Source organism: Rhincodon typus, chromosome 26 (assembly GCF_021869965.1).
Source record: "Rhincodon typus isolate 14 chromosome 26, sRhiTyp1.1, whole genome shotgun sequence".
Lineage (NCBI taxonomy): Eukaryota > Metazoa > Chordata > Chondrichthyes > Orectolobiformes > Rhincodontidae > Rhincodon > Rhincodon typus.
Window position 1 is genome coordinate 41304002 of NC_063357.1, and position 13936 is coordinate 41317937.

General features: G+C 41.6%; 1 protein-coding gene across 4 annotated transcripts in view; it reads right to left on the bottom strand.

The window, feature by feature from the left end:
- cct6a (chaperonin containing TCP1, subunit 6A (zeta 1)) overlaps nt 1-13936 on the bottom strand; it is a 46315-nt gene that overhangs the window by 11243 nt on the left and 21136 nt on the right. For all 4 annotated transcript variants that reach the window (XM_048612545.1, XM_048612546.1, XM_048612547.1 and 1 more), the window contains 5 exons: nt 12918-13077; nt 12146-12228; nt 4990-5086; nt 4258-4405; nt 3237-3370 (listed from right to left, as the gene is read on the bottom strand). In XM_048612545.1, the coding sequence (XP_048468502.1) occupies nt 3237-3370; nt 4258-4405; nt 4990-5086; nt 12146-12228; nt 12918-13077 (622 nt within the window). The remainder of the gene's footprint in view (nt 1-3236; nt 3371-4257; nt 4406-4989; nt 5087-12145; nt 12229-12917; nt 13078-13936) is intronic.

Below are 13936 nucleotides of genomic sequence, written 5' to 3' on the forward strand. Positions count from 1 at the left end.
CTGATGAAGGGTCTAGGCCCAAAACGTCAGCCTTTATGCTCCTATGATGCTGCTTGGCCTGCTGTGTTCATCCAGCTCTGCACCTTGTTGTCTCACTTTTACAGACAGCAAGTTTCTCCCTATCCATGTTGTCCAGACCCCAGTTTTAAAAACTTCCCAGACCACTCATTCATCATCTCTCCAAGAGAAATCATCCCAACTTCAATTTATTTTCATGACAAAAAGTGCTTCATCCCTGGAACCATGCTTGCAAACCTCTTCTGCACCCATTCCAATGCTTCCTGAACTGTGGCATCCAGAACAGTACACAATACAGAAGTTTAGGTCTAACTAGTATTTCAAAGATTCATTATACCCACCTTGATCTTTAATTCTATTCTCCTAATAAAGCCTAGGATGCTATAATTTTGATTAACTGTTGTCACCTTTGATGACCTATGTAATAAGGTCTCTCTGGGTGTGTTTAAAGCAGTACCCTTTACTTCATACAGGCTCTCCATGTACTAAAATATGCTGCCTCACACTTTTCTGCAATGAACCTGATCTGTCACTAATAATGTCAATGCCTTTCAAGTTCTAAACTACCCCTCAGTTCGTAATGCTTTCAAATTTTGTAACATCTGCTAACTATGAAATTGTCCCCTGTAGAGCCCTTGCTGGGGGTAACATGGATAGAATACTGGTATAGATAGCAAGCAGAGGGTGAGTACAACCAGTACATTTTCAAATTGGCAATGGATAGTGGAGTGCCACAAGGGTCAGCACGGAGGCCTGAGCTATTTATAATCTACATTAATGACAGCTTAACTATTGCCTAGCATCAGCAAACCTATGAGGAGGACACTGACTACAGTTGCAGGCAAGTAAAATGAGCAGGTAGCAAGATAAAGTGTGAAGTCGTGGGAACAGAAAAGCAGAATCTCTTTTTGAAAAGGGAGAAACTTATAGAGCTGATGTTCAAAGTGACCTGGTGTCCTCATGGAAGGAATGCAGAAAGTTAGCATGCAGGTGCAACAGCAGTTAGGAAGGCAAATGGCATGTTGGCCACTTCTACAAGTGAATTAAAGTACAGGGGAAAAAAAGGTCTTGCTACAAAATAGAGTTTTGGTGAAACTACATCTAGAAATACTGTGTGCAGTTTAGGTCTGCACATTTAAAAAGATATACATGCATTGAAAATGGTACAGCAATGATTCACTAGCTTATACTCCGAGATGAGGAGGTTGTCTCAAGAGGAGAGGTTTAACAAACTTGGTCCATGCGCTCTGGAGTTTTATATAAAAAAGGTGCTAGCAAGAAGCATGAATAGTTGAAATTGGATTGGCTGTGCTGGGAGCAACCCATACAAAACATGTAGGGGCATGGGAGTAGATAATAAACAAACAATTTCAAAATGTGAACACCTCCTCCATCTTTAATTTAATATTTAGAAGATTCTACACTGAAAGGGAGGTGTTATTCTTCGTACTGGCTCTCTGTTGTTGTTCAGCTTGCATCAAGCTGAAGCACTGCAGCAGGCCCAAGACAGAGATGTTGGCATAGGAACAGGGTGGTCTGTTGAAGTGGCAGGCAACTGGAAGCTTGGGATAATTTAAAAATAGAGTGTAGGTGTTATGCAAAGTTGTCACCTAGTCTGCATTTCGGCTTTCCATTGTAGAGAAGATCACATTGTGAACAGCAAATATAGCAGACTAGATTGAAAGAAGTGCAGGTAATTCGCTACTTCACCCGGATCTCTGGAACCATTTTTAAAAAACTTTTTGTAATTATCTCTCTGCCTTAATTAATCAGATCATAGGTCATCCTTTCACTTGCTATTCAGCTACTGACACTTTACACACACCATTTACACTTCTGATCACCTGCGAAGACTTGTTATTCAGCCCATGAACATCCACTCACACCGTTTGTACCATCTTTTGACATTCTTATTTACCTAGAATTATCTTGCAATGATCTCTCTGCCTATAAATTCTGATCTTGTGTGCTTCCCTCCACTTCACTTGACAAAGGAGCAGTGCTTGGAAAGCTTGTGATTTCAAATAAATCTGTTGAACTGTAACCTGGTGTTGTGTGACTTCTGATTTTGATCATAAAAAGGAACAAGAATGAGAGGGCATAGATTTAAAGTGATGTACAAACAAGGCCAAGACGATGCGAATAAAAATCATAAAGTGGGTAGTCACAGTATAAAATGCACTGCCTGGGAAAATGGTGGAAGCATTCAAAAGGGTACTGAATGACTATTTGGATGGAAACAGTGTGCATGGAGATGGGGGAAAAAAGGCAGGAGACTGGTACTAGGTAACAGACCCAGAGAAGGCAAGATGGGCCAAATGACACCCTCTTATGCCATAACAATTCTGCAACTCTATAACTTCACATTTAGCCACATCATAGTGCATCAGCCACGTGTTGCCCACTTACCCACAGAGTTGAATTGACAAACATACAAGATCCTGAGGTATGTTGACGGGGTGTGTGGAAAGAATGTTTCCTCTTTTGGAAGGTTCTAGAGTTTTAGGAGGGGGTTAGGTTAGAAATGTTGAAGGTAGATGGGAATATGAAGCAATTAGATTGTCCATGAACTTACTGAAGAGCGGTGCAGGTGCAAGGAGCCAAGTGCCTACTTCTCCTAAGTCATGTTTGTAACTAAGACTGGGACAGATAAATTTTGAACCTGAACGCCAAGGGATATGGCGAGTGGGCAGGAAAGAATTTGAAGCCCAAGATCAGCCATGATTGTTCTAATTGGCAGCAGAGGCTTAAATGGGCCATATTGGTCTACTTCTGATCTGATTTTTTTTTTGTCTTCTTCTAAAAATCAGAGTGAGAAACGTGGCAAAAAGTGAGAGTAATTTCTAATTAAATCTTGTTTTCTGCATCAGCCTCTCATTTCTTGGGCACTCAAACAGGAATAAAACCTTTTGAGTTCTGAGGAAAGGTCACTGGATCCGAAATGTTAACTGATTTCTCTTCACAGATGCTGCCAGGCATAATGAACATTTCCAGCAATTCCTGTTCATGTTTATAAAACCCACAAACCTTTTCAGAACAGGGTTAGGAGATTGCAACAGCAAACATCAATTCAGATTTAAAGCAGAAAGCCTCACAGCCCTACAATCTTTTCTTTCAAACCACAAATACTCCCAATAAATTGTTTTCTGGCCTTAAGGAAAAGAACACGGTGAGACACGCAATCAGTTTAAACTGAAGAGTAGAAAGGAGCCACTTACCTTGGGAATGATCAACAGAGCATCTGCAAATGCTTGTACTCCCAACTGTGCTCTGCCCTTCACATTGGCCTTGTGCTTGATCAAACCGTCTGCTACCGCAACTTCAAATGCGCCTGCACCTGCCACTACACAACCTAAAAAGGCAATGAATACCAACTTCACCACCATTTCATTTGATTTATACACATGAATTAGTTATTTAATGCATTTAGAAAGCCATGTTTGATAGTATGCTACTGAAACAACAGCTGAGTTACTAGATCTCAATTACACAATTGGAAGTGCCATGGCATCATCTCATATCATGAAATCCCTACACTGCAGGAAGAGGGCATTCAACCCTCCAACTCTGTGACAATCCTTTGAATGGCATCCCATCTGGACCCCCAACCTATCCCTATAACCCCTCATTTGCTATGGCTAACCCCACCTAACCTGCACATTCCTAGATACTACAGAATAATTTAGCCTGGTCAATCCACCAAACTTGCACATCTTTGGACTGTGGGGAGGAACCCAGAACACTCAAGGGAAACTCACACTGACATGAGAAGGATGTGCAAACTCCAGACAGTCACTCAAGGCTGGAATCGAACATGGGTTCCTGAGGACGTGAGGCAGCAGTGCTAACCACAGAGCCACCGGGCTGTCCAAAACTCAAAGTCAAAACCCCTTTGATCTTTCTTCACATCCCATCACAAGGCACATTTTCAGAACTTGCAACTGAACCGAGACCAACACCATAAACATGGAGGCTTTCAATTACTGAGGTATTATGGTTATTGCATTCTCTCCACACATTCCGCTTCACTTCATTGTACAATCTGATGTCACTTGGGGGCAGAGAACAAATCTCTCTTCTGGTGTCTCTGGTGTTTTGCCAGAAGCTGAACAAAGAACTCAAAAACACTTTCAGGTTTACCTTCCACAGGAGATAAGCTCAGGCAACAGTTCACATCAAGACAGGATCTCAACTCAGTATTTATAATGCAGAGTTCAATCATTTAAATTTGTCACTTGCCATCCTCAATTGCATTCTTCACAGCACGCAGACCATCGCGGACTGCATCTTTGATTTGTGTTAAAGTGTGCTTGTTTGGTCCCTTGAGAAGCAAGGTCACTGACCGAGGATTATCACATTGCTCCACAAAGGTGAACTTCTCTTCGCCCTGAGTACAAGAGAAAATATTTATTACATTATTTGCAACACAAGGTCTTATTTTCAACACTGAAACTTGGGACATTAAATAGATAATTTTGGAAATATTCAAGTGTGGAGAGTGAAACAGTTAGAGATTACACCATACTTCAGTGAACAAAAAACATGGGCTTCAAGGAAGTTTTATTTAAGTCCCCCTATTCAGAAGAGATTCTTTCACAACTACTCAATGAAGCAAACAGGGCTTTACATACATCCCATTTGAAAGTTGCAGTGTCTAATAATACAACAATTCCTCCAAAGTGGGTATATTCTCAAACCTCTGGAGCAAAATGGAATCTCAACCTCATTCAGGCAGGAGTGCTCCTACTGAAAGGGGACACCTATTGTCAAACACTTACCTGCAATTCCCTTCCAAATGTTCTAAATAAACATCCAATCAAGGCTTACATTTCAAACTACTGATGTAACTGACAGCTAAATTTTAATATACTGAAAATAATACATTCAATGTAGGAGTCTACTTTGGCATAGAATTAATTAATCGGTTTAAACTATTACTGTGGAGGGAAAAAAGTGAAAAGTACCACATACCAAAGTGTGCTCATATACGAGTCCAGCATGCCCCAAGCACTCCGGGGTGAGATCCTCCACAGAATTCATGGCAATGCCTCCACACGCAAGAGTCAGCCTGAAGTAGTCAAGAGGACATTAGCTCAAAGACAAAGACATTCAGGACCCAAGAGTTCCAACAGTTTTAAATTTACATTTATAGAAGATCAGGTAGTTCAATGACAGGCTCAAAAAGGCCTACGCTTCAACCACAAAATATTTTGTAATATCAAGGAAAAAAGGCATTTCCTTTGAACACAACTTTATTATTCTACACAGTCATCTGCAAGCAGAATAAAGAAAACGGGCAAAAATCTCAATTTTCATAAAAATTCACTGGCCAGGAATGTAAACCATCTTGAAAGATCCAAGACAAAGTTCACATAATCATTAAATGCCTTCAGTGAAAAAGCCAATTGCCACAATCGGCACTCTCTTCCCAATGACTATTTTCCAGCTCTGCCCAGCTGTTTAATATTTACATAACTGAATTGTGTTAAAGGATTTGAGAAGGTTGTGAAATGCACTGCATGAAAGAACATTTTCTTTAACCCTCTTTCAGAAGGCACTTGACAAGTTATTTCACAAAAGGTTAAGTCACCAGATAAGAGCCCACAGCATTGGAGCTAGCATATTGGCATGGATAGAGATTTAGCCAACAGGCAGGAAACAGCAAGTGGGAATGAAAACTTTTATTTCAGGTTGATAGCTTATGACCAGTGGGGTTCCACAGGGATCACTGCAGAGACCATAACTCTTTACAATATATATTAACAGCTTGGAGAAGGAAGTAAATGTACTGTAGTCAAATTTGCCGACAACAGAAAAATACATGGAAGGACAGGTTGAGACGGGGATACAAAGTTTATAAAGAGAGATTAATCAGTTAAGTAAGTGGCAAAAAGTTGGCAAATGAACTATAATTTGGGAAATGTTCATTTTGGAAGAAAGTACAAATGGACAGTATTTTTTAAACAGACAAAAATTGCAGAAAGCAGCAACACAGAGACAGCAGGAAGGGGCCTTATTCACAAAATAAAGCTTGCACACAGGTGCAGCAGGTAATCAGGAAAACTAATGGCATGTCGGCTCTTACATAGCCCTAGCAAGTATGGTTGAATCACAACAGTAGGGGAGACATACTGCAACCACACAAGATGTGGAGTACTGCCAGCAGTTTAAGTACCCTTATTTAAGGAGAGCTATCATTGCACTGAAGGCAGTTCAGAGAAGTTTCACTCGGATGACCCCTGGTACAGGGGGATTGTCTTATGAGCAAAGGCTAAAGAAGCTGGGACTCTATTCACTGGAGTTTACAAGAATGAGAGATGATCTCACTGAAACATACGGGATTCTTAAGGAGCTTGACAGGGTAAATGTGAGGGTCTAGGACCAGATGGCATAGTCTCAGATAAAGAAACGCCAAGACTGAGGTGAGGAGGAATTTCTTCTGTCAGAGGGTTGAGTGTCTTTGGAGCTCCTTGAAACAGCTGTGCGGGCAGAGTCCTTGCTCATATTTAATCAGTGTGGAATCAAGGGTTATCGGGAAAAGGCAAGAAAGTGGACAAGAAGAGTGGTTGGATCAGCCACTGATCCCATTGAATACTGGAGCAGACTTAACTGTTGAACAACCTACTCCTATTTCATATGGTCTCTCGACATCACTCTCCTCTAAGATAGTCATACAGCACGGAAACAGACCCTTCACTCCAACTCATCTGTGCCGACCAGACATCTCAACTTGACCTAGTCCCATTTACCAGCATTTGCCCCACATCCCTCTACAACTTTCCTATTCATATACCATCCAGATGCCTTAAATGTTGTAATTGTACCCACCTCCACCACTCCCTCTGGCAGTCATTCCATACACAAACCACATTCTATGTGAAAACATTGCCCGTTAGGTCCTTCTTAAATCTTTCACCTCTCACCTTAAACCTATGCCCTCTAGTTCTACACTCCCCCATCCGAGGACTAAGAATGTGGCTATTCACCCTATTGATGTCCCTCTCAATTTTATAAACTTCTGTAAGATCACGCACCGCCCGTCTCCACTCTAGGGAGAATAGCTCCAGCCTATTCAGCCTCTCCCTACAGCTCAAACCCTCCCGTCTCAGCAACATCTTTGTAAATCTTTTCTGCAGCCTCTCAAGTTTCACAACATCTTTCCCACAGAAAGGTGATCGGAATTGTACACTGTATTGCAAAACTGGCTTTACCAATGTACTGTACAGCTGCAACATGACATCCCAACTCCTATACTCAATGTTATATTGTTGAGGTTGGTTGGCTTGCCGAGCTGGTTTCTTGTTTCGTAGACGTTTCGTTACCGTGCTTGGTAACATCCTCAATGCAGCACATCGGAACTCACCACAAGACTCCTACGACCGCTGGGCATCAGAGTGGCACACAAGCCCACATCAACCCTACAACAACTGCTCACCCGAACTAAAGACACACTCCTGCCATGGACAGGACCAATGTCATCTATAAGATCCCTTGCAGAGACGGCGAGAAACACTACATCGGACAAACAGGAAGGAAACTAACAACAAGAGTACATGAACACCAACTGGCTACAAAAAGACACGGCCAATAATCAATGAACATGGACAAGGAGAACCACCACTTCGACTGGGACAACACCAAGATCCTGGGACAGGCTAGGCAGAGACAGGCACGAGAATTCCTAGAAGCCTAGCACTCCATGAAGCATGCTATTAATAAACACATTGAACTCGACCCCATATATCCACTACGAAGGAAAACCAGGAAGTGAGGCAATCCATCTCAACGGACCCCAGAGTTTAAAAACCAGGCGGGAAAACACACCAGCACTTCATCGGAGGTTGCACCGAGGATGTTACCAAGCATGGTAACAAAACGTCTGTGAAACAAGAAACCAGCTCGGTGAGCAAGCCAACCAACCTCAACACCCACAACCCGAACTACAAATCTACTCCAAAACCTTAGAGACTCAATGTTATAACCAAGGTAAGCATACCAAATGCCTTCTTCACCACCTTATCTAGCTGCGGCCCTACTTTCAAGGAACTATGCACCTGTGTCCTTAGGTTTCTTTGCTCAGCAACACTCCCATTAATAAGTCCTGATTTGCCCTACCAAAATGCAACACCTCATGTTTATCTAAATTAAACTCCATCTGCCATTCCTCACCCAACTAGCCTATCTGATTCAAGTCCTTTTGTACTTGGAGGTAATCATCTTCACTAACCACACCACCACCTATTTTGGTTCCACCTGCAAACTTACTAACCATACCTCCTATATGTACATTCAAAGCATTTATATACATGATGAAGTGGAGCCAGCACTGATCTTGTGGCACACCACTGGTCATACACTTCCAGTCCCACAAAAAACCTTCACCACCACACTCTGTCCCCCACCTTCAAGTCAATTTTGTATCTATTTGTCAAGTTCCCCTGGTTCTCATGTGATCCACCCTCACTGACCAGTCTACCATGCAAAACATTGTTGAAGTCCATATAGACAACATCAACACCTCTGCCATCAATCAATCTTCTTTGGGAAGATTGACAGACGCAATTTCCCATGCAGAAAGCTATGCTGACTATCCCTAATCTGTCCTTACCTCTCCAAATACATGCAAATCCTGTCCCTTTGAATCCCCTCCAACAACTTATCCACCACTGACGCAAGGCTCACCAGTCTATAGTTACCTGGCTTTTCTTTAAAGCATTTCTTAAAATGGCACATTAGCCAACCTCTGGTCTTCCAGTATTTCACCTGTAGCAATCGATGATACAAATATCTCAGCAAGGGGCCCAACAATTTTTTCCCTAGCTTCCCACAAGGTTTTGGAAAGCACCTGATCAGGTCCCAGGGATTTATCTATCTTTATGCGTTTTAAGATCTCCAGCACCATCTCTTCTGTAATATCAACTTAAGAGATCTATTTATTTCCCCAAGTTCCCTAGCTTCCATGTCCTTCTCCACAGTAAATACTGACAAAATATTCATTTAGTATCTCAGTCATCTCCTGTGGTTCCACACATAGATGGCCACATTGACCTTTCAAGGGTCTTATTCTCTCCCTAGTTACACTTTTCCCCTTAATGTACTTACAGAATCTCTTTGGATTCTCCTTAACCCTATTTGCCAAAGCTATCTCATGTCCCCTTTTTATCTTCCTGACTTCCCTCTTAAGTATACTCCCCTACTGACCTTGTACTCCTCTAGAGAAACAATCGATCCCAGCTGTCTAAACCTGATACATGCCTCTTTTTTCTTGACCAGAGCCTCAATTTCTCTAGTCATCCAGCATTCCCTACACCTACTAGACTTGCCCTTCACCCTAACAGGAACATACTGTCCCTGGACACTCATTATCTCATTCTTAAAGGCCTCCTACTTCCCAACCATCCCTTTACCTGTGAATAGCCTCCTCCAAATCAACTTTCATAAGTTCCTATCTAATTCTGTCAGAATTGGCCTTACTCCAATTTAGAACTTTAACTTTTTGATCAGTTCTATCTTTTCCACAACAATTTAAAAACTAATAGAATTACAATCACTTGTCCCTAGGTCACCCCACTGGCATGTCAGTTACTTGCCCTGCCTTATTTCCCAACAGAAGGTCAAATTTTGCTCCTTCTCAAGTAGGTACATCCACATATTGAATAAAAAAAATTTTGTACATAATTAAATTCATCTCCATGCAAGCTCTTAACACGATTACCGTCCAGAGACAGTGCTTTTGAGAAGCGAGACTGTGCCAATGCTGTCTCTTTTGATTTTAGGTAAATTTCTGGGTCTGTAGATTGTTAAAGGAGTAAAAATAGTTTTTAGTAGGGTGATGTTACTCTTCCTGTCAGGTGTGCGATATCAGGGAGATTTAGAAAGTCTCCAAGAACAGTGTCTGGTTGCGAATTCTATCAGACTGCATGGATTGGTTAGAGTTGCAGTTAGAGACAATGAGCAGTTTCAAGAGCAAGGGGGTGTGATGGACACCAGTTTCAGAAATGTGGGGACCACGCAGATGGATGGCTGACTGCTAGAAGAGGTAGCCAGGAGTCTCCTGTGGTTATCCCCATAGCAAACATGTATGCCATTTTGGATACTGTAGCCAGAAAGGGGTGGGGGGAAAATGGCCTTTCAGGGGAGCACAGCACTGAAAGCCAGGTTTCTGGTACCTTGTAATGAAGGTTACGCCAGGTTCCAAGCTATCGATTGTAATAGGGGACTCTCGAGTTTGGGGCACAGACAGACATTTCTGCAACCATCAGCGAGACACAAGGATGGTGTGTTGTCTCCCTGGTACCAGGGTCTAACGATGTCTCGAAGAGGGTGCAGAATATTCTGAAAGGGGAGAGTGACCAGCAGGAGAGCGTTGTGCACATTTGTACCAATGACACAGGTTGTGAAAAGAGAGAATATAGGAAACTAGGCAGTAGGTTAAAATGTAGGTTCGAGGGTAGTAATATCTGGACTACTACCAGTGCCACATTCTAGTGACAGTAGGAATAGGAAGATAGAGCAGATGAACATGCATGGCTGATGTCATGTCGAGGCTGTGCAGGATACTAGTGAAGCCATTTCTGGAGTATTGTGCACAGTTCTGATCACCCTCCAATAGGAAGGTGATTATTAAACTGGACAGTGTTCAGAAAGGATTTAGATCAAAGACCATAGAATCCCTACAGGGTGGAAACAGGCACTTCGGCCCAACAAGTCCACGCCGACTCTGAGCATCCCACCCAGACCCATCCCCCTAATCTACACACCCCTGAACACTCAGGGGCAATTAGCATGGCCAATCCACCTAGCCTGTACATCTTTGGACTGTGGGAGGAAACCGGAGCACCCACGCTAACACGCAGGGAGAAGGTGCAAAATCCACACGCTCAGTCGCCCGAGCGTGGAATCGAACCCAGGTCCCTGGCACCGACAGGCAGCAGTGCTAACCACTGACCCACTGTGCTGCCCCCATTTAGTGGGATTTTGCCAGGAATTGAGCATTTGAGTTATAATAGGCTAGATAGGCTGGGACTTTTCTTCACTGGAGTAGAGGAGGTCAAGGGGTGACTTTATAGAGGTTTATAAAATCATGATCAGCATAGATAAGGTGAATGACAAGGGTTGCTTCTCAGGGGGTGGAGGGGTTCAAAACTAGGGGGCATACATTTGCGGTGAGAGGAGAACGTTTTATAATGGACATTGGGCAACATTTTTCACAGTGTGGATTGAACTCCCAGAAGTACTGGTGAATGCAGATACAGTTACAACATTTAAAAGACATTTGGATAAGCACATGAATAGGTAAGGTTTGGAGGGATATGGGCCAAATGCAGGCAAGCAGAACTAGATTAGTTTGGGAACATGGCCAGCTTGGACTGGTTGGAGTGAAGGGTCCGTTTCCCTGTCGTATTACCCTATGATTCCATTAGATATCTGTAAGAAAAGTAGGTCTGTAATAGTAGGGGATTTTAACTTTCGAAACATAGAAGTGTTCCTTAAAACATACCTGTGACTGAGCTTCAAATTCTCTCCATATTATAGGACTGTCAAACTTTTTTTAAAAAAATTAACTGGGCTACAGCGAGACACCATAAGTTTGTTAAACAAAAGAATGTCAAATCATTTGCTATTGTACCTAATAGCATCTTTTGTCATGGCTGCATTCCATTCATCAAAGACAAGAGCATTTAAGTGCATTCTGCAACGACAAACCTTCAGAGGCCTGATCAAAGATCGAACAGACAATTTTGTTGAGGTTTTTATTATAGAAATACTGATTACAGACAGGAAATCTATAAAAAAAAAAAGTTACTTTAGGCCTAATGGCAAAAACATTGCTCAGTCACCATTACCATGGATAAGCTACTCATCATTTCACCAACTACAATCAGCCTGCTCTTTACAGCATTAGCCCGAGGTTATTCAGAGCCAATCGGAAATGATGTCACTGAAATGATATGACTGACCACTCCAGTTCGAATAGGGAGTCAAAACATCCAGACAGTGGATCTACCAGGGTGCTGATTTTGTTCCAAACTGGACTGTAAGAGTACTTACTTTCTCTGTGGGACAACAGCCACACCTGCTCATAATACATGATTACATTGCATCGCATGCATTTAACAGAACCAACCTTTCCATATTTCTCCGCTTTGCTCTCCTCAGTGCCACAATGCCTTCTTTTGCAAACGCATCTAATGATAATGGATCGACACCCTACCAAGTCAAAGTTAAAATCAATTTTAAATTTGGTAGAAAAATCTACTGGGAACCATGACAGTCAGGCTGGAGAAAATAAATCTACAATAACACTTCATTGCAATATTAGATTGAAGTTATAAACTGAGAAATAAAAATATGCAAATAAAGACAATAGATGAATCAAACCAAGTGCCCTGTCACATTTATTAAAAAGGAGGAAGCACAGCAGTAGAATGCAGGTGCAAGTATTATGCCATCATCTGTCAGCTAGATTGTTATTGTAAGCTATTTTATAAATACAGCTTTTATGAAAGGGGTGAAGTACTTTCTGATTTTCACAGAAATCTATTTGAAGACAATGCCTATCACTGTTCAAATATTAGCTCAAGAAGTTAGAACATCTGAAAATAAAATGAGTCGGGTCAAGAGCTCAGAAATCCAGCTGATTCTTTTCTAATGGTGGTGATGCAGAATTGTCTTAAAGTTGGATTTTGCAACTGTTGTCTATTTAGCCCGACTAAAAGCTTGTAAAAGTCAAACAATTTGCTAATACAGTCATGGCTCACGTACGAAGTAAAGGCTAGTTACAGGCAGGTGATTAAAAAATTACAGATGACAACTGTTAGGAGTCTTCACGTGAGTAAAGAGGAGGGACCAAGGTTTGCAAGACACAAAGCATAATGAAGTTATGGCAAAGTACTCACCTTTTGATTAATAACTACAAATCCCTTATTAGATTCACCACAAACTTTTCTCTTCAGTGCTATAATTTTATTAACTCTGTCTTCAATGAATTTCCTCTCAGCTTGCACAAACTTTTCCCTTTCATCAGCACTTTTGTAGAAGAATCCTGAATTTACTTCTCTGGGGAGAAATACAAATATCTCAGTGCTGCAGGTTACTCAAAAGGTAAAATATCAATTGGGTAAAAGCTGTGCCAAGACTTAATTGGGACAGTAATATCGATCGATAGGCACAGAAATTCAGCATCAAAAGCAATACACCATACATTATTCGGAATATCATTATACAGATTAAGACAAATAGGTGGTTACTAAAAATTGTAGAGCACAAAGACCACTAATTTATACACTTAACATTGCCTGACTTCACCCAATTCAGCTGGAAGCTTACTTTATGACATGTTTATTTAAAAACACCACAAGCCTCAACTTACTCCTGGCTGATCTCAGGAAGTTACTGGGACTAAAAGGCTTGAGTTCTAAGAGGAGGTTGGATAAACTGGGATTTTCTCCCATGGAAAGTAGACCTTATGACAGTTTATAAAATCTTGAGGGGCATCAAATACGACGAATAGTAAAAAGGTCTTTATCCTATGGTTGGGGAATTCAAAACTAGAGGGCATAGGTTTAAGGAGAGAGGAAAAAGATTTAAAAAGGGACCCAAGGGGCAACTTTCTTTCTTTAAAAAACAGAGTGGTGCGTGTGGGGAATGAATTGGCAGAGGAAATGGCGATTGCAGTTACTTACAATATTTAAAAAGACATTTGGACAGTACATAAATAGGAAATGTATAGAGGAATATAGGCCAAACACAGGCAAACCGGACAAGTTTAGTTCGGGAAAATAACTTTCTTTGCGTCAGTATTCACCATAGAGAAGGACTTGGCGGATGAGGAGGAGAGGGATGGTGTAGATAGTTTGGGTCATGTTGAGATCAAAAGGGAGGTGGTATTGGGGGGTCGTGAAAAACATTAAGGTAG